General features: G+C 50.6%; 1 protein-coding gene across 1 annotated transcript in view; it reads right to left on the bottom strand.

Moving 5' to 3' along the window:
• The window catches only part of sorcs1 (sortilin related VPS10 domain containing receptor 1), a 197,556-nt gene that overhangs the window by 116,133 nt on the left and 53,581 nt on the right, over nucleotides 1–27,842 (bottom strand). The window contains 1 exon segment of the mRNA XM_031905713.1: nucleotides 15,268–15,335. Within this exon segment, the coding sequence (XP_031761573.1) occupies nucleotides 15,268–15,335 (68 nt within the window).

The raw sequence follows: 27,842 nt of genomic DNA, 5'->3' as shown, positions 1-27,842 counted from the left end.
CAGATATATAGAAACATTGGGGTAAACAGTCACCCGCTATAGTTTCCAGGGGTACCCAGGGCACAAATAAGCACTCACCCCAAATCCCCCCCTAACTGGCCTTCAGGCTGGGCCCCCTTAGCCCATAACAAGGTTACAGATATATAGAAACATTGGGGTAACAGTCACCCTGCTATAGTTCCAGGGGTACCCAGGGCACAAATAAGCACTCACCCCAAATCCCCCCCTAACTGGCCTTCAGGCTGGGCCCCCTTAGCCCATAACAAGGTTACAGATATATAGAAACATTGGGGTAACAGTCACCCCGCTATAGTTCCAGGGGTACCCAGGGCACAAATAAGCACTCACCCCAAATCCCCCCCTAACTGGCCTTCAGGCTGGGCCCCCTTAGCCCATAACAAGGTTACAGATATATAGAAACATTGGGGTAACAGTCCCATAATGCAACAGTAGCTTTGGGTCGGACCCCCCAGACTTGGAGCCCAGCAGGGTTGGAATCAGCCAATAAGAAATGGCATTAATTTATTTGGTTAAGTGATTGGCTGACAGACTGGGAAGCGTCACTTCTAATTATGAAATAGTTTAGCGTTAAACAAATTGTAATTAATTGGTGAAATCAATATTTCAGCTCCTTAACGACTTCCTGAAAGAAAAAAGAAAAGAATTTTGGAAAGTTCTACGGACGCCGTGGGGCGGAGTCACCAAACTGCCTCGCGCCGATGAAAGGCTCCCGGATGGAGCGGATAAATCTGCTTCGTTATCAGTCAGATGCAAATGAAGGGACTTTGATTTATAACGAGTCTCAGAACGAGACAACACGTGTAATAATTATGGGCCTGCTCCCGAGGGGGGTAATCAGAGTGTAAATATCCTTATATTTGACAATAGGGGGTACTTTATTCACTATATACATGGGAACCTGGGCTTTTCTGGATAAGGGGTCTTTCTGTTGTTTGGATCTCCATACTTTAAGTTTATTAAAAAATCATTTAACCATTAAATAAACCCAATAGGGCTGTTCTGCCCCAATAAGGGGTAATTATATCTTAGTTGGGATCAAGTACAGGTACTGTTTTATTATTACAGACAAAAGGGAATCATTTAACCATTAAATAAACCCAATAGGGCTGTTCTGCCCCAATAAGGGGTAATTATATCTTAGTTGGGATCAAGTACAGGTACTGTTTTATTATTACAGAGAAAAGGGAATCATTTAACCATTAAATAAACCCAATAGGGCTGTTCTGCCCCAATAAGGGGTAATTATATCTTAGTTGGGATCAAGTACAGGTACTGTTTTATTATTACAGAGAAAAGGGAATCATTTAACCATTAAATAAACCCAATAGGGCTGTTCTGCCCCAATAAGGGGTAATTATATCTTAGTTGGGATCAAGTACAGGTACTGTTTTATTATTACAGAGAAAAGGGAATCATTTAACCATGAAATAAACCCAATAGGACTGTTCTGCCCCAATAAGGGGTAATTATATCTTAGTTGGGATCAAGTACAGGTACTGTTTTATTATTACAGAGAAAAGGGAATCATTTAACCATTAAATAAACCCAATAGGGCTGTTCTGCCCCCAATAAGCTTTCTGGATAAGAGATTTCCGGACAATGGGTCCTGTACCTGTATGTATATTCCTATCCCCCCCCCCAGCCAGTCGATGCAGTGTAACTATAACTATACTCGCTGTTACCCCGGGCCACTATATGGCACATATGCCCATCTCTCTGCCCCTCGCTGAGGATTCTGGGAGGCGCATCTGCAGCGGAGGGAACATCTGGCGAATGCGACAATGAATGCGAATGGCTCTGCACCAGCTGCGCACAGTTCATTTCTGTTTCATGGGGAGGTAATTAGTGTCGCGCAGACACGGCGCTGGGAGTCGCTGCTCCTGCCGGGGGGGTGCGGGGAGTTATTTTTCATCCTCTAAATACACCGAGCAGCTGTTTCCCTGTATAACTCCCGGCGCTTAATCACCGGCACCGAAAAGCCCCCCCAAAACTGCCATTCCTGGGATAAAGAACAATATTTAACACGTGTCAAAGCAATGCCAGGGGTAATGGGGCGCCCCAGTACGGGGGGGTCACACAGTCTCCCCTAAAGCCCCACAGGGACCAGTGATATCACAATGGGCTGCGCTGGTTTCAGTCCGAGTGTCGGTTTCATAAAAATCTCTTACTTTATGTGTCGGGGGCATTGGGGAGGCCAGGTAGTGGCAGAACTATGAGCCCAATAGTTACAGTGAAACCCATAGAAACAGGAGAGGGGGTGCAAGGTGGGGTGTGGAAAGGGGGTAGAAAGACAAAAGGAGGGGAGTAAGGCCAAACAGTTGGGGGGGGGGAATAGAAGGAGAGAGGGGAAGGGAAAGGGGGTTCGGGGAGTAGAGAGACAAATGGGGGAGAGGGGAAATATAGAAGGGGGGAGAAGAGGGAGGATGGGGGGAGTAAGGCCAAACAGTTGGGGGGGGAATAGAAAAGGAAAGGAGAGGGGATGAGAGACAGAAGGAGAGAGGGGAAGGGAAAGGGGGTTCGGGGAGTAGAGAGACAAATGGGGGGAGAGGGGAAATATAGAAGGGGGGAGAAGAGGGAGGATGGGGGGGAGTAAGGCCAAACAGTTGGGGGGGGATAGAAAAGGAAAGGAGAGGGGATGAGAGACAGAAGGAGAGAGGGGAAGGGAAAGGGGGTTCGGGGAGTAGAGAGACAAATGGGGGGAGAGGGGAAATATAGAAGAGGGGAGAAGAGGGAGGATGGGGGGGAGTAAGGCCAAACAGTTGGGGGTACAGACAAGAGGGGGAAGTAGTCGGGAGGTGCTGGGAGTTGCGGTAACGGTAGCGGCTAATTAGGGCTGTTACCCAGTAATGATGGGGGGGGGGCAGGAGTGGGGGGATAATGAGTAGTAGTAGTAATGAGTATGGGGGTTCACGTTCCCCGTCTGGCTCGGCAGGGGATTCTGGGGAAGGGGACGAGGCAGGGGGCTGCTGCTCAGACAAATGAATTTTTAATTGCACTTTAATTATCGAGGAGCTGACGGAGCAAAGAATCGGCTGCACATTCCCAGACTGAACCGGCATTATGGACTCTCCTGCCCCCTGTCAGGGGCAAGAACCCACGGGGGGGGGGGGGGGGGGGGTGGGTATTAACATGTAAAGACTGACACAGTGGAACATATAATGGGATGAGTCCAGATGGGGCAGTGCCAAAATCTTACTTAGCCCCGCCCTCTTTACCAGTAACCTTAACACATAACCCAGATACACCCCAGAGCGTTGCATTAACCCCAGGCATGCCAGTAAGATCACTGTAGGAAACAGACAATAAACACTGCATTAACCCCAGGCATGCCACTGAGATCACTGTAGGAAATGGATAATGAACATTGCATTAACCCCAGGCATGCCACTAAGATCACTGTAGGAAATGGATAATGAACATTGCATTAACCCCAGGCATGCCACTAAGATCACTGTAGGAAATGGATAATGAACATTGCATTAACCCCAGGCATGCCACTAAGATCACTGTAGGAAATGGATAATGAACATTGCATTAACCCCAGGCATGCCACTAAGATCACTGTAGGAAATGGATAATGAACGTTGCATTAACCCCAGGCATGCCACTAAGATCACTGTAGGAAATGGATAATAAACATTGCATTACTGAATGGCCTGTCCCCCCAGGATTGTGGCCCCAGAGAGTGACTGCAGCTAAGCGAGACCTTACTGCTGTGCTGACGCTCCGGCTCTCATTTCTGAGAAATGAAGAATAAAAGTGGCAGCAATTTGGCCCAATTTATCACATTCCTTACAAACGACCTGTTTCTCGTTAGAAATAACGGGAAGATCAGACGCTGGCGGCGGCGGCGGCTCCCATATTGGACGGGACAGTCGGATCGAGCGCAGTCTAACGGCACCGGCCCCCCTGTCACATCCGTTACTGCCGAACCCGCTTCACAGGGACCCAAACGTAACGGGAAATCACAAACAATTTACATTCGGATTCTGAACGTTAAAAATGCTGTTTTAAGTGCGGCAATTAAATGTGTAACGATCCGGCCAATTAGCGGCCAATGTTATTCAGGAGAATCTCCTAATGATCCGCAGTCTAACTTCCCCTTTATCTCTTGCCATTAACCCTTTATTATCTGGATAAAGACTGGCTGCACATTCATTTCCCCCGCAGCGGCCCAATCACTCATGGGGCCCAACCCCCCGACCAATGACATAAGGAGAATAATGGGGACATTTCCCGTCAGGATGAGTCACTTGGCCGCAATTCAAATAAACACAAAAAAAATAATAAAGTAAATATCAAACCAGCGAATGTAGAACAAACAGTGATACACTGACCGACGCCCACTCCCTCAGTATCGGCCAATAGGAGCCAATCAAACGCTATCGTTAGAGTGATACATTGTAATATCGCCCAATAGGAGCCAATCAAACGCTATCGTTAGAGTGATACATTGTAATATCGCCCAATAGGAGCCAATCAAACACTGTCGTTAGAGTGATACATTGTAATATCGCCCAATAGGAGCCAATCAAACACTGTCGTTAGAGCGATACATCGTACGGACTGACCGACTCCCACTCCCTTAATATCGGCCAATAGGAGCCAATCAAATGCTATCGTTAGAGTGATACATCGTACAGACTGACCGACTCCCACTCCCTCAGTATCGGCCAATAGGAGCCAATCAAACGCTATCATTAGAGCGATACATTGTACGGACTGACCGACTCCCACTCCCTCAGTATCGGCCAATAGGAGCCAATCAAACGCTATCGTTAGAGTGATACATTGTAATATCGCCCAATAGGAGCCAATCAAACGCTATCGTTAGAGTGATACATTGTAATATCGGCCAATAGGAGCCAATCAAACACTGTCGTTAAAGTGATACATTGTACGGACTGACCAACTCCCACTCCCTCAGTATCGGCCAATAGGAGCCAATCAAACACTGTCGTTAGAGCGATACATTGTACGGACTGACCGACTCCCACTCCCTTAATATCGGCCAATAGGAGCCAATCAAATGCTATCGTTAGAGTGATACATCGTACAGACTGACCGACTCCCACTCCCTCAGTATCGGCCAATAGGAGCCAATCAAACGCTATCGTTAGAGTGATACATTGTACGGACTGACCGACTCCCACTCCCTTAATATCGGCCAATAGGAGCCAATCAAACGCTATCGTTAGAGTGATACATCGTACAGACTGACCGACTCCCACTCCCTCAGTATCGGCCAATAGGAGCCAATCAAACGCTATCGTTAGAGCGATACATTGTACGGACTGACCGACTCCCACTCCCTTAATATCGGCCAATAGGAGCCAATCAAATGCTATCTTTAGAGTGATACATCGTACGGACTGACCGACTCCCACTCCCTTAATATCGGCCAATAGGAGCCAATCAAACGCTATCGTTAGAGTGATAAATCGTACGGACTGACCGACTCCTTCTCCCTTAATATCGGCCAATAGGAGCCAATCAAACGCTAGGGTGCAACAGGGAAAAATGGGCAACAGCCACCAGATCTGCCCCTATAATGTTATACCCCTGGGTAACAGGGCAGAAGCAGGGGTCCGGGAGCCGCAGGGAAGGCACTTTGCTACTGAATGGGTTTACTTGGCCTTTAATTAATAAAAGTATCTGGTGCTTTCTAGAAGAATTTGAGTTATTGACCCAGTTATTCTGCAGCGCGGCGGTTCTGATTGAGTTGAGCGCCGTAACCATGGTGAGAGTTAATGAATCCCCGGCAACGCAGCTGAGATTCCGGGCGTCACCGGGTCCTTTTGCAATTTAATAAAGTTTCACCAAGAAGCAAATTAATTGGAAACGATCAGAAATTCTCAGATTAGAAACTCTCGGTGCGGGGGGGCGGGGCCTAGAAATGCTGGGATCCTCCCCCTCCCGCCAACAGAAGTGAAACATGGGAGAAAAAATGGGGACAAAACAATATTGTTTTACCCACAATGCAGCATTTTTTCCCCACAATTCAAGTCTCTTTGTGAGCACCCATAGTAGCACGCGCCCACCATCTGAATGTGATTGGCCAGTAAGAAATGCTTTGGCCAATCACACGCAAGGTTCTGCGCAAGTTTATACACGTGCAGATCACTGGGGGGCACAAGGTGATGCCAAAGGGCATTTTTTGGACTAAATTGTCTGTAAGAAGCAGAACCCAAACCCGATACATTTATTGTACCCGACTGCTCTACATCTGCCCCAGTGCAGCAGCCCCAGGCAGGTAAATGGTGCAGAATATGGGGCAATTGCTGTTACTATCACTGAACTTCCTCCCCACCCATTTGCACCATTTCCCCACCTGGGGTCTGACATAACTGCCCCTTGCTATAACAACTACCCCATGCTATAACTGCCCCATGCTATAACTGCCCCTTGCTATATCAACTACCCCATGCTATAACTGCCCCTTGCTATAAAAACTACCCCATGCTATAACTGCCCCTTGCTATAAAAACTACCCCATGCTATTACTGCCCCTTGCTACAACAACTGTCCCTACCATGCTATAAGTGCCCCTTGCTATAACAACTACCCCATGCTATAACAACTGCCCCTTTCAATAAAAACTACCCCATGCTATAACTGCCCCATGCTATAAAAACTGCCCCATGCTATAACTGCCCAATGCTATACCCCACCCCCCCACACACACAGCCAAGACGACTGCACTGGCTTCTGGTACGTGTTACGCTTCATTGTGTATCCAGACCCCACAGGGTTAAAGGAGAAACTGCCCCTGGGGGCAAATTATATTATTTAGACCTCCCCCCATAGGGAAAAAACAGGAGATCCCCGCCCCCCCGTTGGCTATAATAAGCCCCCCATGCTAATAAGCCCTTCAGTAATTAATTCAAGGCAATTAAAATGGATCTTTCAGGGAACGAGCGGAATTTATCCGACAAACGAGAGATTTAATGGGATTTAATCCAAACAAACGTATCGTTTCCATGTGGGGTCCCCCCCCCCAACAACTCCAGGAGCCGATTGGGCCCCAACGAGCGGATAAACCCGTGTGATTAATGGGTCTGTCTCTCCCTCTCGCCCCGAGATATCTACTCCCTGCAGCCCCCCCGGCGCCGACTGATCCAATTAACTATAAACGGGTCTAATCCCAACGGTACCAGCGCCGCCTCCTCCCTTACGGCTTCATTATCTGCCCCCCCCTTATATATAGTGCCCCCCCCCTTAACTGCCCCTTCCCCAGTGTAACCAATCCCAACTGGGCCAGCCTTTCCCCATAACTGAGCCCATTCCCTTTATCAGCTTAGTCGCTCTTCCCTGTACTTTCTCTATTTCATTACTGCCCCCCCTTATATATTTATATATAGTGACCCCCCCCCCTTAACTGCCCCCCCCCCCCCCCCCCCCCCCAGTTTAACCAATCCCAAACTGGGCCAGCCTTTCCCCATAACTGAGCCCATTCCCTTTATCAGCTTAGTCGCTCTTCCCTGTACTTTCTCTATTTCATTACTGCCCCCCCCTTATATATTTATATATAGTGACCCCCCCTTAACTGCCCCTTCCCCAGTGTAACCCAATCCCAACTGGGCCAGCCTTTCCCCATAACTGAGCCCATTCCCTTTATCAGCTTAGTCGCTCTTCCCTGTACTTTCTCTATTTCATTACTGCCCCCCCCTTATATATTTATATATAGTGCCCCCCCCTTAACTGCCCCCCCCCCCAGTGTAACCAATCCCAACTGGGCCAGCCTTTCCCCATAACTGAGCCCATTCCCTTTATCAGCTTAGTCGCTCTTCCCTGTACTTTCTCTATTTCATTACTGCCCCCCCTTATATATTTATATATAGTGACCCCCCCTTAACTGCCCCCCCCCAGTGTAACCAATCCCAACTGGGCCAGCCTTTCCCCATAACTGAGCCCATTCCTTTTATCAGCTTAGTCGCTCTTCCCTGTACTTTCTCTATTTCATTACTGCCCCCCCTTATATATTTATATATAGTGACCCCCCCTTAACTGCCCCCCCCCAGTGTAACCAATCCCAACTGGGCCAGCCTTTCCCCATAACTGAGCCCATTCCCTTTATCAGCTTAGTCGCTCTTCCCTGTACTTTCTCTATTTCATTACTGCCCCCCCTTATATATTTATATATAGTGACCCCCCCTTAACTGCCCCCCCCCAGTGTAACCAATCCCAACTGGGCCAGCCTTTCCCCATAACTGAGCCCATTCCCTTTATCAGCTTAGTCGCTCTTCCCTGTACTTTCTCTATTTCATTACTGCCCCCCCCTTATATATTTATATATAGTGACCCCCCCTTAACTGCCCCCCCCCCCCAGTGTAACCAATCCCAACTGGGCCAGCCTTTCCCCATAACTGAGCCCATTCCCTTTATCAGCTTAGTCGCTCTTCCCTGTACTTTCTCTATTTCATTACTGCCCCCCCCCTTATATATTTATATATAGTGACCCCCCCTTAACTGCCCCCCCCCCCAGTGTAACCAATCCCAACTGGGCCAGCCTTTCCCCATAACTGAGCCCATTCCTTTATCAGCTTAGTCGCTCTTCCCTGTACTTTCTCTATTTCATTACTGCCCCCCCTTATATATTTATATATAGTGCCCCCCCCCCTTAACTGCCCCTTCCCCAGTGTAACCAATCCCAACTGGGCCAGCCTTTCCCCATAACTGAGCCCATTCCCTTTATCAGCTTAGTCGCTCTTCCCTGTACTTTCTCTATTTCATTACTGCCCCCCCTTATATATTTATATATAGTGCCCCCCCCCCTTAACTGCCCCTTCCCCAGTGTAACCAATCCCAACTGGGCCAGCCTTTCCCCATAACTGAGCCCATTCCCTTTATCAGCTTAGTCGCTCTTCCCTGTACTTTCTCTATTTCATTACTGCCCCCCCTTATATATTTATATATAGTGCCCCCCCCCCTTAACTGCCCCTTCCCCAGTGTAACCAATCCCAACTGGGCCAGCCTTTCCCCATAACTGAGCCCATTCCCTTTATCAGCTTAGTCGCTCTTCCCTGTACTTTCTCTATTTCATTACTGCCCCCCCTTATATATTTATATATAGTGCCCCCCCCTTATATATTTATATATAGTGACCCCCCCTTAACTGCCCCCCCCCCCCCAGTGTAACCAATCCCAACTGGGCCAGCCTTTCCCATAACTGAGGAAACAAATGCACAAACACAATACGAGGGGGAAATAATATAATGTTACTTATTTCCCTTTATTCTCTATGAATATAAATATAAATATTTAATACACAGCACTGGGTGTTTGTCAGAGGGGGGGGGGAGAAAGGGTAAGTAAGACACATGGATGAACACTGGGTGGGGGGGGGGCAACCTGCTGCCCATAGGGACATTACTGGGTTAATATAATGGGGGGGGTTATAACTGATTCCCCCCATTTCCAGCCGGTTATTATTTGATATATTTAGAGAGAAACAAGTAGAAATATTGGGGAAGTAAAGGGCAAACTGTATGTATCTGCCCCTATATCTGCCCCCCCAGACACCCCCCTGTATTTGCCCCCAGGACGCGGACCAGCAGGAATAAAGGCCACACTAACCCACTATATGGGAATATATATAAATAGAATAATTGCACATTTCCCGCTGCTCTAACGACATAAAATCTCTGTTTTGCTCGCGGCACAAAATGCAGAAAGTTCTCAGCAGGAAAGTGAATAATAAAAGGGGGGGGCGGGGGGGTACAATGTGCCGCGTGGCACCGGCGGGTAAGTCGCACAAACGCATTAAACACTTGCAATTACTGCGCTAATTTTAGTAAATAGGCGCAGGTCGGGCAGAAAGCACTCGGCCGCCATTTGACTGGATCAGTAGGATGGAGATTTCGGTAAGAGGTAGGTAATTACAGGTAATTACACGCCAGGCTAACGAGAGGGGCGGGCCCAATTGGGGGGGCTGAGGGGTCGAGCTGACCGGAGTCGCTGGGAATAGGGGGGCCATTACGCGGCGCTTATTAACCATAAAGGGAAACTTAATGGATGTGATTGTTCCTCCATTCGGGCGGCTCAGACCCGGGGGCCCATCTGTTTCCCGACATTTTGGGGCGAATCAGAAACAAGCGATTAATCCCCCCCCCCCCGGCTGCGTCTCAGTCTCGGTGACCTTGAAGCAAATTGCAGCGATTTGGTGGCGCGGATATTCCTGGATATAAATCCAACCCGACAATTACTGGGAGATGATAGGGAATCTGCTACATGGTGTCGGGGCCCCCGGGGGGGATGGTAGTGGGGGGCATGGAGGGGCCGGGTATCGGGGTGCTACAAAGAGAGGCAGAGAAACACACAAATGTTCTGTTGCCCCCCAGTCCCTCTCTGCCCCTATTTATTATGGGGTTCAGTCTGGCCAAATATCTTGGGGTCCTAGGAACCGGCCCAAGAGATTAAAAACAATAGATAAATAGATAGATAATAAATGGATAGATGATAGACAGAAGATAGATAGATAGATAGATAGATGATCGATAGATAGATTGATAGATAATAGATGGATGGATAGATAGATAATAAATGGATAGATGATAGATATAGTTAGATAGATGATAGATAGATAGATGATAGATAGATAGATGATAGATTGATAGATAGATAGATAGATAGATAGATAGATAGATAGATAGATGATAGATTGATAGATAGATAGATAGATGATAGATAGATAGATGATAGATAGATAGATGATAGATAGATAGATAGATAGATAGATAGATAGATAGATAGACAGATACAGGCGGAGTCTGCTCTTTGGGCAGAAGAACAAATTGGCCTTTTTGCATCTGATTAAACACTGTACAAATCACTTTCTATCCAGCGACGCGGGGTTAATTAGGACACAGGGATTGGCCGACGGGTTCGTTAAGCTTTTGCTTTCAGCCTCAGATTCGCTTGGACGGAAAAACAGATGTGACATTGTCCAACCAGGTGTGAGAGAGCAACTCCCAGCACCCCCAGCACCCCCAGCACCCCCGGAACCCCCAGCAACCCCGGCACCCCCGGGAACCCCCAGCACCCCCGGAACCCCCAGCAACCCCGGCACCCCCAAAACCCCCGGGAACCCCCAGCACCCCCGGAACCCCCAGCACCCCCGGAACCCCCAGCACCCCCGGGAACCCCCAGCACCCCCGGAAGCCCCGGAAGCCCCAGCACCCCCGGGAACCCCCAGCACACCCGGAACCCCCAGCACCCCCGGAACCCCGGCACCCCCGAAACCCCCGGGAACCCCCAGCACCCCCGAAACCCCCGGCACCCCCAGCACCCCCGGAACCCCAGCACCCCAGCACCCCGGGAACCCCCAGCACCCCCGGAACCCCCCGGGAACCCCCGGAACCCCCAGCACCCCCGAAACCCCCGGCACCCCCGGAATCTGCTCTTTGGGCCTAATTAGCAGCTGTATCCTCGTTACTTCCAGCCATGTAACTGTGTCACTGAGCTATCGGCACCGGGGGGGTCTGGCCCGTTGGGTTTGGGGACAAAATGGTTCAGTGGGTCCTCAAACCCCCGATCTGCACCGTCAGTTCCGACCGCAGGAAACACTGACCGTGGGGCAGAACACTGGGTCCCCCCCTGGGCCCCCCACCCACCCCAGATCCCTGAATAGGGACAACGGGGGCATTTATTGCTGTGTATCAATTCATTTGCCCCCACAAACTACTTATGATTCTCTTTTATTCTGGGGGGACAAAGTTTTTGGGGGCCATTCCTCTCTCTCTAAGCTGATAGATGGATGATAGATAGATAGATAGATGATAGATAGATAGATACAGAGATAGATGATAGATAGATAGATAGATAGATAGATAGATAGATGATAAATAGATAGATAGATACAGAGATAGATGATAGGTAGATAGATAGATAGATAGATAGATAGATAGATACAGAGATAGATGATAGATAGATAGATAGATGATAGATAGATAGATAGATAGATAGATAGATAGATAGATAGATACAGAGATAGATGATAGATAGATAGATAGATAGATAGATAGATGATAAATAGATAGATAGATAGATACAGAGATAGATGATAGGTAGATAGATAGATAGATAGATAGATAGATAGATAGATAGATACAGAGATAGATGATAGATAGATAGATAGATAGATGATAGATAGATAGATAGATACAGAGATAGATGATAGATAGATAGATAGATAGATACAGAGATAGATAGATACAGAGATAGATGATAGGTAGATAGATAGATAGATAGATAGATAGATAGATACAGAGATAGATGATAGATAGATAGATTGATAGATGATAGGTAGATAGATAGATGATCACTAATCCAGACACCCCACCCGGCCCCGACCCCCCACCCAATCACACACAGGGATTTACATCAGTGTCTCTCTCTGTGGGTTTCACATTGAGGCAATGGCCTGGAAACGGTTACCCCCCCAAAGTCACGTGATGGGAATAAATTAATCCAATTATAATCAGTTCTCGTGCAATGTCCCCACTTGGGCAGGTTGGGTGGGAAGAAACACCAGATTGTACGGAGAAAGGTCTGTAAGACAAGGACGGAGCTTAGGAGATGGCTCATTAAGTCTGATGTTCTTAGGGGAGAGCCAATCAGAATGGCCAACCTGAAATTTCTGCCCAACGAAGCGACTTTTATCTGCAGCTGCTTCTTGATGAGCAGAAGAGCAGCCAACGAGATGGACTTGGGATCATGTAGCATAAAAGGACAAGGTTTGGGCAGGAGGAACATCAACATTGTCAGGGGCAAGAGGATGAAGGGTAAAGACACAGAAGAATAGGGAGGATTCCAAAGATTTAGCCAGTGGAGGCAGTTTGACCCAATTGCCCTGGTTCTAACAGGTAAAATAGCAGAGGGATTGCTCTACAGATTGGCTGGGTTCCTTGGTCAAAAATGATGAACAGATCACCTCCTTGATGGATCTGAGCCAAACCAAGATCAGAAGGAAGGTTTAAGTGAAATGAAGTGAGACATTATGGAGGCTACATCAACTCCTAGACGAATGGCCGTCATGCCCATAGACAGTTCCACAACAAAGTCAATTGTAAAGTCAACCCAATGATCATTAAGTATCTGCAAAGGAAGGAGGAAGCAACGCCCACCAGTCATGGGAACATCAAGAGCCAACAGGGATAATATGTCCAACAGAACCTCCAAAAAGATGGCACCGCTCTTCTGCAAGTTCAACAGCCAACAATATGGGCCAGAGGAGTAAGCCGACCCGGTAGTACAGAGAATTCTTTTAAAGAAGAAATGAAGAAACCAAGAAAAGGGATCCTGGTCTGGTGAAACCCGCACATCCCAACCATGGAACGTCCTCTCCTAAATGCTGAAGAACCTGTCAGCCCTGAGGGATACGTTCTGTTTGGGAAAATAAATATATAACCCAAGTAATTAACAACCCTACAGTGTAGCCTTGGAGTTCAGCCAGAGCTTTGCCAAAGAGCCATGGCCATGGATTCATGGTGACCATGGTAAGAGCTGAAGGCCAGGGAAGGCTCCACAGGGCTGAAGGGAACCTTCTTTTGGACCCAGAACCAAAAACCCTTGGCTACACTTTCCTGAATATAATCTTTCATGGGCTGGGTCTGTAGCTCAGATAGAGGACCTTCCCCTTGAGAAATGGAACCTGGTGTTCAGTGGGACAATTGTTGGGTCTATGGGGGTGTAGGACATCATAGAAGTCCTTGGAAGTTCAGAGACAGAAGCTACAGAGGTAGCAGAACCACAGGAGCAGAACTCCAGGCAATGAGTCTGGTACCTTGGGGTCCCTGGAGCAATAAAGCCAATAGTGAGAGCCTAAAACTGGGACAGTGAGCCCCCTACGGACTAAGGACAGGACTACAGACTGTACAAGCTTTGGGCAACACTGAGTTAACGAGTCTCCTCCGAGGACGAAGAAGAGGAGGACGAAGGCCCCTGTGGATTCTGTGAGTGACACAAAGGGAGGAAATGAAGGGTTCAAACCAATTCTTATGTAATTAGAAACTGAATGGCGCTAACGAGTAAATGAATATCCCGCCTCCACCGCTCAGGGTGCCAATTAATTGCCTGTGTGAGTAATTTACTGCCCCGCCCCCCGCTCTGGAGACGGAACCAACTCCCCTCGTTAGCGCAGCGCGGTACCAACTCTCCTCTGGGCCAGAACCACCCCCAGTACAGAACCAGTGATTAGTGAGTCCGGCTTTAATCATATACCCCAGGGAAAGGCCGGACCCCCCCTATGCCCACTCCCTGGGCACATACTGGCAGTTAATGGGAGGCAGGAGGGGTACCAGGGAAGGAGAGGGGTAACTGGGAGTATTTACATTACTGGGGGGGGGGTATTCACTCACTGCCGCACAGATACAAAAAGAAAGAACAGAACAGACTTGAGGGAAAGTTCCCCTTTAGAGTGGGACCCATTGATGTGACTGTTGCGCCAGAAGCTCAGACAGATGCAAGAAGCTCTTTGTGGCAGTTGCTGTTATCGTGGTGACATTTAATGCATCAGACGCACAGATCTCCCCCCCCAAACCCCCCCAAACCCGCCGCCTCGGCATTAACCTCCCTTTCTTGTTCCAAAGGCGCCGGCAGCCGGTGAGACTTTGCCGCTAATACCCGGGGCAGATAAGCTTCTATTTACTGCCTCTGCTCTCTGCGCAGTCAATGAGAGATGCCCCCTGGGGGGATATGGGGGGATCAGGGCGGGGGCCCTGCTACATAGAATCTCATTAACTCTCTGAGTCACGACCAACTGCAACTCATCTGCCGGTGATTAATTGGGTTCCAGGGGCTCATTGCCCGGCGCATACGGCACCAGGTTTGAAGTAGCGCTACTGTACAATGTGCAGCATACACCAGCTCTCTGCTTACAGCCTATTCTCTTACATTTAAAGGGGAAGTAAAGGCTCGTGTTATTACTAATACAGTGCTGCTTGGCCTGGGGTGGGTTATATGCACAGTCAGCTGATTGGGGGGGGGGGGCAGAATCTCATTCACTCCATCCAATTGGAATGGGAAGAGGGGAGGGTACACAGAGCCTCCCACGCCCCACAGAGCTTACAATCACCGTTTTGTTTCCATCTAGGCTGCCAGAGAGTTAAAGACTTTCTCCCCCCCCAGAGCAATGAGGCCTATGAGAGAATATAAGAAGAGACCAGACGTGTGTCCCCCCCCCAGTGGGTAATTGCCCCCAATAACCCCGGCCCCGGGTGCCATCACAGGCTCAGAGCGGCCACCTACCTCCATAGCGAACTCTCCGTGATGCTCCCCAGGTTGTAGTCGTACAACTTCGTCAGGATGAGAATCACCTACAGGTAAAGGGAGAGAGATCAGTGTCTGGGGGGACCCAACGGAACCGAACAAGGAAATGACCCAGAGGAACTAACCCAGCAGAACCAACCCAAGGAACTGACCCAAGAAACCCACCCATTGGAACCCACCCAAGGAACCAACCCAGTGGAACCCACCCAAGGAACCAGCCCAGCAGAACCGACCCAGCGGAACTAACCCAAGGAACCGACCCAGCAGAACCGACCCAAGGAACAAACCTAGCATAACCCATTCAAGGAACTGACCCAGCGTAACCTACCCAAGGAACCGACCCAGCGGAACTAACCCAAGGAACAAACCTAGCATAACCCATTCAAGGAACTGACCCAGCGTAACCTACCCAAGGAACTGACCCAGCGTAACCTACCCAAGGAACTGACCCAGCGTAACCTACCCAAGGAACCGACCCAGCGTAACCTACCCAAGGAACCGACCCAGCGTAACCTACCCAAGGAACCGACCCAGCGTAACCTACCCAAGGAACCGACCCAGCGTAACCTACCCAAGGAACCGACCCAGCGTAACCTACCCAAGGAACCGACCCAGCGTAACCTACCCAAGGAACCGACCCAGCGTAACCTACCAAGGAACTGACCCAGCGTAACCTACCCAAGGAACCGACCCAGCGTAACCTACCCAAGGAACCGACCCAGCGTAACCTACCCAAGGAACCGACCCAGCGTAACCTACCCAAGGAACTGACCCAGCGTAACCTACCCAAGGAACCGACCCAGCGTAACCTACCCAAGGAACCGACCCAGCGTAACCTACCCAAGGAACCGACCCAGCGTAACCTACCCAAGGAACCGACCCAGCGGAACCAACCCAAGGAACCAACAGCCGTTTTGTAAATGAGCCTGGGAGTGATGGGAATGCGCCAGGGGAAAGGCCATTTGGCTCCTTATTAACCCGACCAACTGCAGGAAATATATTCCTTATTGATATGTACCGACCCGTTATTCTCTCCCACACAGCGCCCCCCTATGGCAGCGCCCCCCATATCTATAAATACACACAGAATACTATACATACTCATGTACTATCAGTATAAAGGGGAAATTACTGAAATGTATCAATAACCAAAGTTTCCTCTCGAGGGAAAATAACGCTGTGAATATAAAATCTCAGTTGCTCAGATTTTCCCGACCAATCAGAGGCTGTTTTCTGCCCCGTCTCTAAGGTTACGTCTCTGTGGTGATAACTTCACTGTTTCCTATCAGGGAGAGCGGCGGCAACGAGCTGTCAGTGATATCCGACAGTCTAATCTATGTCCCGAGCTGAGACTCCCTGCAGGGTGTCAGGGTTACGGGGAATAAACCATCAATCACATCGGCACTCACTGCCAGTTCTACTGAGAGATCTGCTCCGACCCAACCGCCCATTCACTTTCTCTCTGATACTGATTCCGTACACACTAGGGCAACATGGGGACAGTGGGGCAAGATGGGGACAGTAGGGCAAGATGGGGACAGTAGGGCAAGATGGAGACAGTAGGGCAAGATGGAGACAGTAGGGCAAGATGGGGACAGTAGGGCAAGATGGAGACAGTAGGGCAAGATGGAGACAGTAGGGCAAGATGGGGACAGTAGGGCAAGATGGAGACAGTAGGGCAAGATGGAGACAGTAGGGCAAGATGGGGACAGTAGGGCAAGATGGGGACAGTAGGGCAAGATGGGGACAGTAGGGCAAGATGGAGACAGTAGGGCAAGATGGGGACAGTAGGGCAAGATGGGGACAGTAGGGCAAGATGGAGACAGTAGGACAAGATGGAGACAGTAGGGCAAGATGGGGACAGTAGGGCAAGATGGGGACAGTAGGGCAAGATGGAGACAGTAGGGCAACATGGGGACAGTGGGGCAAGATGGAGACAGTAGGACAAGATGGAGACAGTAGGACAAGATGGAGACAGTATGACAAGATGGAGACAGTAGGGCAAGATGGGGACAGTAGGGCAAGATGGGGACAGTAGGGCAAGATGGAGACAGTAGGACAAGATGGAGACAGTAGGGCAAGATGGAGACAGTAGGACAAGATGGGGACAGTAGGGCAAGATGGAGACAGTAGGGCAAGATGGAGACAGTAGGGCAAGATGGAGACAGTAGGACAAGATGGAGACAGTAGGGCAAGATGGAGACAGTAGGGCAAGATGGAGACAGTAGGGCAAGATGGGGACAGTAGGGCAAGATGGAGACAGTAGGGCAAGATGGGGACAGTAGGACAAGATGGAGACAGTAGGGCAAGATGGAGACAGTAGGGCAAGATGGAGACAGTAGGGCAAGATGGAGACAGTAGGGCAAGATGGAGACAGTAGGGCAAGATGGGGACAGTAGGACAAGATGGAGACAGTAGGGCAAGATGGAGACAGTAGGGCAAGATGGGGACAGTAGGACAAGATGGAGACAGTAGGGCAAGATGGAGACAGTAGGGCAAGATGGGGACAGTAGGGCAAGATGGAGACAGTAGGACAAGATGGAGAAAGTAGGGCAAGATGGAGACAGTAGGGCAAGATGGGGACAGTAGGACAAGATGGAGACAGTAGGGCAAGATGGAGACAGTAGGGCAAGATGGAGACAGTAGGGCAAGATGGGGACAGTAGGACAAGATGGAGACAGTAGGGCAAGATGGAGACAGTAGGGCAAGATGGAGACAGTAGGGCAAGATGGGGACAGTAGGGCAAGATGGAGACAGTAGGGCAAGATGGGGACAGTAGGGCAAGATGGAGACAGTAGGGCAAGATGGGGACAGTAGGGCAAGATGGAGACAGTAGGGCAAGATGGAGACAGTAGGACAAGATGGAGACAGTAGGGCAAGATGGGGACAGTAGGACAAGATGGAGACAGTAGGACAAGATGGGGACAGTAGGACAAGATGGAGGATAAGGTGATATTAGTAATAAATATGTACTTGGGATTTATAGTAACGCTGTGACACTAAGACATAATTCTGAATCCTTTTTAGTTGAGCAAAATATCTGCTTTTTCCAATACAAAAACAGTTGAAATCATTGAAGGAGACGCAGATCCTTATTTAACCCACCCATGAGTTTATTATGAGCCCTGACCCCCCCATGTTGGGCAAATACCCCCCCCCCGGGGCTGAGGCTGGAATAAAGCCATTGCTGCATTGCTCCCTCGCTGGGCGGCGGATGCTGTCTCTCCCGGCCCAGAGAATTAACATGGGATGAATAGGGAACGGCGCGGCTGCAGCAGGACTAAGTACTCCGGCCATAAATCAGCGCTCGCCCCCTGTCACCATCAGGAGATACCAGCTGGCAGAGTTATTGAATGGCGGGGGGGGGGCACAGAACATGGCAGATAAGGGGAGCGGCGGGTGAGTAATGGCTGCGCCTCTGCGCCTGCGCCCCGGCTACGGGAATCACTCAGGGGCCCCCACTATGCAGGGGATTGGGGGGCTCATTCAGTGCAAACTGTCGGGCAGAAAGCACCATGATTTGTTACCCACAATGCAGTGTTTTCCCCCAGAATTCCCACATAATTGGGGCACAAATTACTGGGCCCAGAATTGCGTCCTGGGACTCCCAGTACTCCCAGTAATGCCCCCCCCAGTAGCTCCAGTCTGGGCCCGGTACCGACTCTCTGGGGTTCTGATACAGATCTGGAATCCTGACGTGTAAATGTTCTGTTTAGCCCAGAAATGTCAGTCGGATCTGCCGAGGCCTCGTTTGTGCGAAACGAGATAATTGCAATTTAATCGCAGCTTTTAGTGCAAAACTCCACCCCCCCCCCGCTAAATGCCAGCCCCCCAGCCGCTCTCTACTCATCCCACTCATCATTCAGAGAGCGCTGGGGGCCCGGGGGGCAAACGTGAAGGGGAAATGGGGTCTGAGAATGATGAAAAAGCTTTGGCTCAGCTGGGAAGGAAAGGGTTAAGTTGGATAATGAGGAGTGAAGAGGAAGATGAGGAGGAAGATGATCACAAATCTAATAAAAAAAAGGGGGGTAATAAAAGTAGTAGGTAAGTTAGTACCTACCCTAATTGCCCCTGTGCTACACTACAGGAGCCACTGAATTCCCTATAAAGCTCATCAGGGGTAGAACTGGGGGCAGGCAGGAGCGGCAATGCCCCGGGGGGGGTACAACTGGTGGGGGCACAAACAGGTGGAAACTGGAAGTGGGGAGAGTGGTGGGTTGGGGGGGGGTTGACTGTGGAACTGCCGGGGGGGTTGGATTTCATGCTGGGTGAGCAGCTGGGGGTGTTTAGGCAAAGCCTTGGGTGCCACTAATTGCCCCTTCTCTGAAATTCTTTACAAGCACCCTAATGCCAAGCAGCACCCCAAGTACCCCCATTACTACACAGCAACATACACTGACCCCCCCAAACAGGCATACATACAGTCCCCCTGTGCCCCCCAGCACCCACTTATTTATACCCCAGGGTGCCCCTGCCATGGTGCATATTGCGGGCGCAGACACCGTACCCAGGAAGGGCAGCGCTCACAGGGTTAATGAGGGGGGGGGGAGTGTAACGAGGCAGCACTAATGGCGCCATCAGTAAATGGGACCCAACCGACTGTACCGGTTCTGTACAAAGGAACATCTGGCCCAACCGGCCGACAAACCCACTTCCCTGCCAGAACCACAGCCCAATGTACAAAGGGAAATTAATATCAATAACGCGGCTACTGAGCCGCCCGGGCCCACGTGTCTCTCGTGCGCTCTAATTACGTGTCTCTAGCAGCTGTCTCTGTGCCGCCACGAGAGCGCGGGGACTAATTGGGCCGAGAAAGGTCATATTTTATAGTGTGTTTTATGCTCAGCGACTCGCGGCGCCGTCAGTAACTGAGACCTGCAAATCCCACGTCAGAACTGGGTCTGTTGGTGCCACGTGGCGGGTCCGGACTGGGCTTCAATATAGGCACAAACAGCCCCCCCAGCCCAATAAATAGTGAGTGTCTGTGGCACCTTACAGCCCCCCTGGCATTCCCAGTACCCAGAGGCACAAACAGCCCCCCCAGCCCAATAAATAGTGAGTGTCTGTGGCACCTTACAGCCCCCCTGGCATTCCCAGTACCCAGAGGCACAAACAGCCCCCCAGCCCAATAAATAGTGAGTGTCTGTGGCACTTACAGCCCCCCCTGGCATTCCCAGTACCCAGAGGCACAAACAGCCCCCCCCCCCAGCCCAATAAATAGTGACTGTCTGTGGCACCTTACAGCCCCCCTGGCATTCCCAGTACCCAGAGGCACAAACAGCCCCCCCCCCCAGCCCAATAAATAGTGACTGTCTGTGGCACCTTACAGCCCCCCTGGCATTCCAGTACCCAGAGGCACAAACAGCCCCCCCCAGCCCAATAAATAGTGACTGTCTGTGGCACCTTACAGCCCCCCTGGCATTCCCAGTACCCAGAGGCACAAACAGCCCCCCCCCCAGCCCAATAAATAGTGAGTGTCTGTGGCACCTTACAGCCCCCCTGGCATTCCCAGTACCCAGAGGCACAAACAGCCCCCCAGCCCAATAAATAGTGACTGTCTGTGGCACCTTACAGCCCCCCTGGCATTCCCAGTACCCAGAGGCACAAACAGCCCCCCCCCAGCCCAATAAATAGTGACTGTCTGTGGCACCTTACAGCCCCCCTGGCATTCCCAGTACCCAGAGGCACAAACAGCCCCCCCAGCCCAATAAATAGTGACTGTCTGTGGCACCTTACAGCCCCCCTGGCATTCCCAGTACCCAGAGGCACAAACAGCCCCCCCCCCCAGCCCAATAAATAGTGACTGTCTGTGGCACCTTACAGCCCCCCTGGCATTCCCAGTACCCAGAGGCACAAACAGCCCCCCCAGCCCAATAAATAGTGACTGTCTGTGGCACCTTACAGCCCCCCCGGCATTCCCAGTACCCAGAGGCACAAACAGCCCCCCCAGCCCAATAAATAGTGACTGTCTGTGGCACCTTACAGCCCCCCTGGCATTCCCAGTACCCAGAGGCACAAACAGCCCCCCCAGCCCAATAAATAGTGAGTGTCTGTGGCACCTTACAGCCCCCCTGGCATTCCCAGTACCCAGAGGCACAAACAGCCCCCCAGCCCAATAAATAGTGTCTGTCTGTGGCACCTTACAGCCCCCCTGGCATTCCCAGTACCCAGAGGCACAAACAGCCCCCCCAGCCCAATAAATAGTGACTGTCTGTGGCACCTTACAGCCCCCCTGGCATTCCCAGTACCCAGAGGCACAAACAGCCCCCCCAGCCCAATAAATAGTGACTGTCTGTGGCACCTTACAGCCCCCCTGGCATTCCCAGTACCCAGAGGCACAACAGCCCCCCCCCCAGCCCTACTGTCTCCATCTTGCCCTACTGTCTCCATCTTGTCCTACTGTCCCCATCTTGCCCTACTGTCTCCATCTTGCCCTACTGTCTCCATCTTGCCCTACTGTCTCCATCTTGCCCTACTGTCTCCATCTTGCCCCGCTGTCTCGCTCTTGCCCCGCTGTCTCGCTCTTGCCCCACTGTCTCCATCTTGTCCTACTGTCCCCATCTTGCCCTACTGTCTCCATCTTGCCCTACTGTCTCCATCTTGCCCTACTGTCTCCATCTTGCCCTGCTGTCTACTGTCTCCATCTTGCCCTACTGTCCCCATCTTGCCCTACTGACTCCATCTTGCCCTACTGTCCCCATCTTGTCCTACTGTCTCCATCTTGCCCTACTGTCTCCATCTTGCCCTACTGACTCCATCTTGCCCTACTGTCTCCATCTTGCCCTACTGTCCCCATCTTGCCCTACTGTCTCCATCTTGCCCTACTGTCTCCATCTTGTCCTACTGTCTCCATCTTGCCCTACTGTCCCCATCTTGCCCTACTGACTCCATCTTGCCCTACTGTCCCCATCTTGTCCTACTGTCTCCATCTTGCCCTACTGTCTCCATCTTGCCCTACTGACTCCATCTTGCCCTACTGTCTCCATCTTGCCCTACTGACTCCATCTTGCCCTACTGTCCCCATCTTGTCCTACTGACTCCATCTTGCCCTACTGTCCCCATCTTGCCCTACTGTCCCCATCTTGCCCTACTGTCTCCATCTTGCCCTACTGTCCCCATCTTGCCCTACTGTCTCCCATCTTGCCCTACTGTCTCCATCTTGCCCTACTGTCCCATTTTGCCCTACTGTCTCCATCTTGCCCTACTCTCTCCCATCTTGTCCTACTCTCTCCATCTTGCCCAACTGTCTCCATCTTGCCCTACTGTCTCCATCTTGTTCCTGCTGTCTCCATCTTGCCCTGCTGTCCTCCATCTTGCCCCTGCTGTCTCCATCTTGTCCTACTGTCCTCCATCTTGCCCTACTGTCCCCATCTTGCCCTACTGTCTCCATCTTGTCCTACTGTCTCCATCTTGCCCTACTGTCTCCATCTTGCCCTACTGTCTCCATCTTGCCCTACTGTCTCCATCTTGCCCTACTGTCCCCATCTTGCCCTACTGTCCCCATCTTGCCCTACTGTCTCCATCTTGCCCTACTGTCTCCATCTTGCCTACTGTCTCCATCTTGCCCTACTGTCTCCATCTTGCCCTACTGTCCCCATCTTGCCCTACTGTCTCCATCTTGTCCTACTGTCTCCATCTTGCCCTACTGTCTCCATCTTGCCCTACTGTCCATCTTGCCCTACTGTCTCCATCTTGTCCTACTGTCTCCATCTTGCCCTACTGTCTCCATCTTGCCCCTACTGTCTCCCATCTTGCCCTACTGTCTCCATCTTGCCCTACTGTCTCCATCTTGCCCTACTGTCCCCATCTTGCCCTACTGTCCCATCTTGTCCTACTGTCTCCATCTTGCCCTACTGTCTCCATCTGCCCTACTGTCCCCATCTGCCCTACTGTCTCCATCTTGCCCCTACTGTCTCCATCTTGCCCTACTGTCTCCATCTTGCCCTACCTCCTCTGTTTGTTATGCACTAATATATGTAATATATGTACCTATGTAGAACTCAGAGCAAATTGGAACCCCCCCCCCCCCTTGTCTCCCCCCCATAGACCACAAACTGCCCCAGTGCGACACAAACAAGCTGTAAATCAATTCATTACTGCGCGGCGGGGGGAGAGGGACACACGGCGACTGCTGATCCCCCCCCCCCCACATTAATGCGAGTCAGGGAGTCGGATTAACTGCGAACAATCCGTCCGTGATCAAGTGGCGCAGATCCCGCCCGCGGCGCAACCACTTCATTCAGTAACTGCGCCGAGCGGGGAGTCGGGGATTAAGCGCAGTCGCAGCCGTGATTGTGAATCTCCAATGAGTTTTTTCTCTTGTTTTGTAGCAACAAAAATGTATGAAAAAGAGATAATTGTGTAACGACTCGGGGCTGAACTGCATCTGATACAGCGCGACATTTTGTGGGAACCTAAGTGAATCCGAATCAGAGAACATACGGACTCCATAGAAACCAGTGCGGCCTGCAGCAGTCATTTGTATCTATTCCTCCGCAGGGTGTGGATTTAATGAGTGGGGCAATTAAATGCTGCACTGCCAATAACCCCCACCCCCTACACAACACAAAAATCAAAGGCATCCCATTGGCTCCCACCATTATTACCCCCCCCCCCCTCCCCGCCAATTACACAGCAGCCAATGCGCAGAGCCCCGCAGATAAACTCTAGGTTGGTATAGTTGCCCTTTAAAGGAACAGTAACACTAAAAAATAAAAATGTTTTAAAATAATTAAAATATAGTGTCCTGTTGCCCTGCACTGGTAAAAGTTGTGTGTTTGCTTCAGAAAGACTACTGTAGTTAATAGAAATAGCTGTTGTGTAGCCCCGGGGGCAGCCATTCCTGCACTGGTACAGCTGGGGTGTTTGCTACAGAAACCCTACTATAGTTTATATAAATACCCCACTGTGTAGCCCCGGGGGCAGCCATTCCTGCACCGGTACAGCTGGGGTGTTTGCTACAGAAACCCTACTATAGTTTATATAAATACCCCGCTGTGTAGCCCCGGGGGCAGCCATTCCTGCACCGGTACAGCTGGGGTGTTTGCTACAGAAACCCTACTATAGTTTATATAAATACCCCGCTGTGTAGCCCCGGGGGCAGCCATTCCTGCACCGGTACAGCTGGGGTGTTTGCTACAGAAACCCTACTATAGTTTATATAAATACCCCGCTGTGTAGCCCCGGGGGCAGCCGTTCCTGCACTGGTACAGCTGGGGTGTTTGCTACAGAAACCCTACTATAGTTTATATAAATACCCCGCTGTGTAGCCCCGGGGGCAGCCATTCCTGCACTGGTACAGCTGGGGTGTTTGCTACAGAAACCCTACTATAGTTTATATAAATACCCCCGCTGTGTAGCCCCGGGGGCAGCCATTCCTGCACCGGTACAGCTGGGGTGTTTGCTACAGAAACCCTACTATAGTTTATATAAATACCCCGCTGTGTAGCCCCGGGGGCAGCCATTCCTGTACTGGTACAGCTGGGGTGTTTGCTACAGAAACCCTACTATAGTTTATATAAATACCCCCGCTGTGTAGCCCCGGGGGCAGCCATTCCTGCACTGGTACAGCTGGGGTGTTTGCTACAGAAACCCTACTATAGTTTATATAAATACCCCGCTGTGTAGCCCCGGGGGCAGCCATTCCTGCACTGGTACAGCTGGGGTGTTTGCTACAGAAACCCTACTATAGTTTATATAAATACCCCGCTGTGTAGCCATGGGGGCAGCCATTTAAATTGAAAAAAGGAGAAAAGGCACAGGTTACATAAGAAGATAACAGATAACTGTGTAGAATACAATGGGAATCTGCTACTTATCTGTTATCTGCTTAGTAACCTGTGCCTTTTCTCCTTTTTTCAATTTAAATGGCTGCCCCCGGGGCTACACAGCGGGGTATTTATATAAACTATAGTAGGGTTTCTGTAGCAAACACCCCAGCTGTACCGGTGCAGGAATGGCTGCCCCCGGGGCTACACAGCGGGGTATTTATATAAACTATAGTAGGGTTTCTGTAGCAAACACCCCAGCTGTACCAGTGCAGGAATGGCTGCCCCCGGGGCTACACAGCGGGGTAATTTATATAAACTATAGTAGGGTTTCTGTAGCAAACACCCCAGCTGTACTGGTGCAGGAATGGCTGCCCCCGGGGCTACACAGCGGGGTATTTATATAAACTATAGTAGAGTTTCTGTAGCAAACACCCCAGCTGTACCGGTGCAGGAATGGCTGCCCCCGGGGCTACACAGCGGGGTATTTATATAAACTATAGTAGGGTTTCTGTAGCAAACACCCCAGCTGTACCAGTGCAGGAATGGCTGCCCCCCGGGGCTACACAGCGGGGTATTTATATAAACTATAGTAGGGTTTCTGTAGCAAACACCCCAGCTGTACCAGTGCAGGAATGGCTGCCCCCGGGGCTACACAGCGGGGTATTTATATAAACTATAGTAGGGTTTCTGTAGCAAACACCCCAGCTGTACCGGTGCAGGAATGGCTGCCCCCGGGGCTACACAGCGGGGTATTTATATAAACTATAGTAGGGTTTCTGTAGCAAACACCCCAGCTGTACCGGTGCAGGAATGGCTGCCCCCGGGGCTACACAGCGGGGTATTTATATAAACTATAGTAGGGTTTCTGTAGCAAACACCCCAGCTGTACCGGTGCAGGAATGGCTGCCCCCGGGGCTACACAGCGGGGTATTTATATAAACTATAGTAGGGTTTCTGTAGCAAACACCCCAGCTGTACCGGTACAGGAATGGCTGCCCCCGGGGCTACACAGCGGGGTATTTATATAAACTATAGTAGGGTTTCTGTAGCAAACACCCCAGCTGTACCAGTGCAGGAATGGCTGCCCCCGGGGCTACACAGCGGGGTATTTATATAAACTATAGTAGGGTTTCTGTAGCAAACACCCCAGCTGTACCGGTGCAGGAATGGCTGCCCCCGGGGCTACACAGCGGGGTATTTATATAAACTATAGTAGGGTTTCTGTAGCAAACACCCCAGCTGTACCAGTGCAGGAATGGCTGCCCCCCGGGGCTACACAGCGGGGTATTTATATAAACTATAGTAGGGTTTCTGTAGCAAACACCCCAGCTGTACAGTGCAGGAACGGCTGCCCCCGGGGCTACACAGCGGGGTATTTATATAAACTATAGTAGGGTTTCTGTAGCAAACACCCCAGCTGTACCAGTGCAGGAACGGCTGCCCCCGGGGCTACACAGCGGGGTATTTATATAAACTATAGTAGGGTTTCTGTAGCAAACACCCCAGCTGTACCAGTGCAGGAATGGCTGCCCCCGGGGCTACACAGTGGGGTATTTATATAAACTATAGTAGGGTTTCTGTAGCAAACACCCCAGCTGTACCAGTGCAGGAACGGCTGCCCCCGGGGCTACACAGCGGGGTATTTATATAAACTATAGTAGGGTTTCTGTAGCAAACACCCCAGTTGTACCAGTGCAGGAATGGCTGCCCCCGGGGCTACACAGCGGGGTATTTATATAAACTATAGTAGGGTTTCTGTAGCAAACACCCCAGCTGTACCAGTGCAGGAATGGCTGCCCCCGGGGCTACACAGCGGGGTATTTATATAAACTATAGTAGGGTTTCTGTAGCAAACACCCCAGCTGTACCAGTGCAGGAACGGCTGCCCCCGGGGCTACACAGCGGGGTATTTATATAAACTATAGTAGGGTTTTCTGTAGCAAACACCCCAGCTGTACCAGTGCAGGAACGGCTGCCCCCGGGGCTACACAGTGGGGTATTTATATAAACTATAGTAGGGTTTCTGTAGCAAACACCCCAGCTGTACCAGTGCAGGAATGGCTGCCCCCGGGGCTACACAGTGGGGTATTTATATAAACTAATAGTAGGGGTTTCTGTAACAAACACCCCAGCTGTACCAGTGCAGGAATGACTGCCCCCGGGGCTACACAGCGGGGTATTTATATAAACTATAGTAGGGTTTCTGTAGCAACACCCAGCTGTACCAGTGCAGGAATGGCTGCCCCCGGGGCTACACAGCGGGGTATTTATATAACTATAGTAGGGTTTCTGTAGCAAACACCCCAGCTGTACCAGTGCAGGAATGGCTGCCCCGGGGCTACACAGTGGGGATTTATATAAACTATAGTAGGGTTTCTGTAGCAAACACCCCAGCTGAACGGTGCAGGAATGCTGCTCCCCGGGGCTACAACAGTGGGGTATTTATAAATATAAGTAGGGTTTCTGTAGCAAACACCCAGCTGTACCAGTGCAGGAATGGCTGCCCCGGGCTACACAGCGGGTATTTATATAAACTATAGTAGGGTTTCTGTAGCAAACACCCCAGCTGTACCAGTGCAGGAATGGCTGCCCCCGGGGCTACACAGCGGGGTATTTATAATAAACTATAGTAGGGTTTCTGTAGCAAACACCCAGCTGTACCAGTGCAGGAATGGCTGCCCCCGGGGCTACACAGCGGGGTATTTATATAAACTATAGTAGGGTTTCTGTAGCAAACACCCCAGCTGTACCAGTGCAGGAATGGCTGCCCCCGGGGCTACACAG

The sequence above is a fragment of the Xenopus tropicalis genome, chromosome 7 (assembly GCF_000004195.4).
Source record: "Xenopus tropicalis strain Nigerian chromosome 7, UCB_Xtro_10.0, whole genome shotgun sequence".
In the NCBI taxonomy this organism is placed as follows: domain Eukaryota; kingdom Metazoa; phylum Chordata; class Amphibia; order Anura; family Pipidae; genus Xenopus; species Xenopus tropicalis.
Note: the sequence above shows the minus strand (reverse complement) of the source record. Positions and strands in the feature narration are given on the sequence as shown.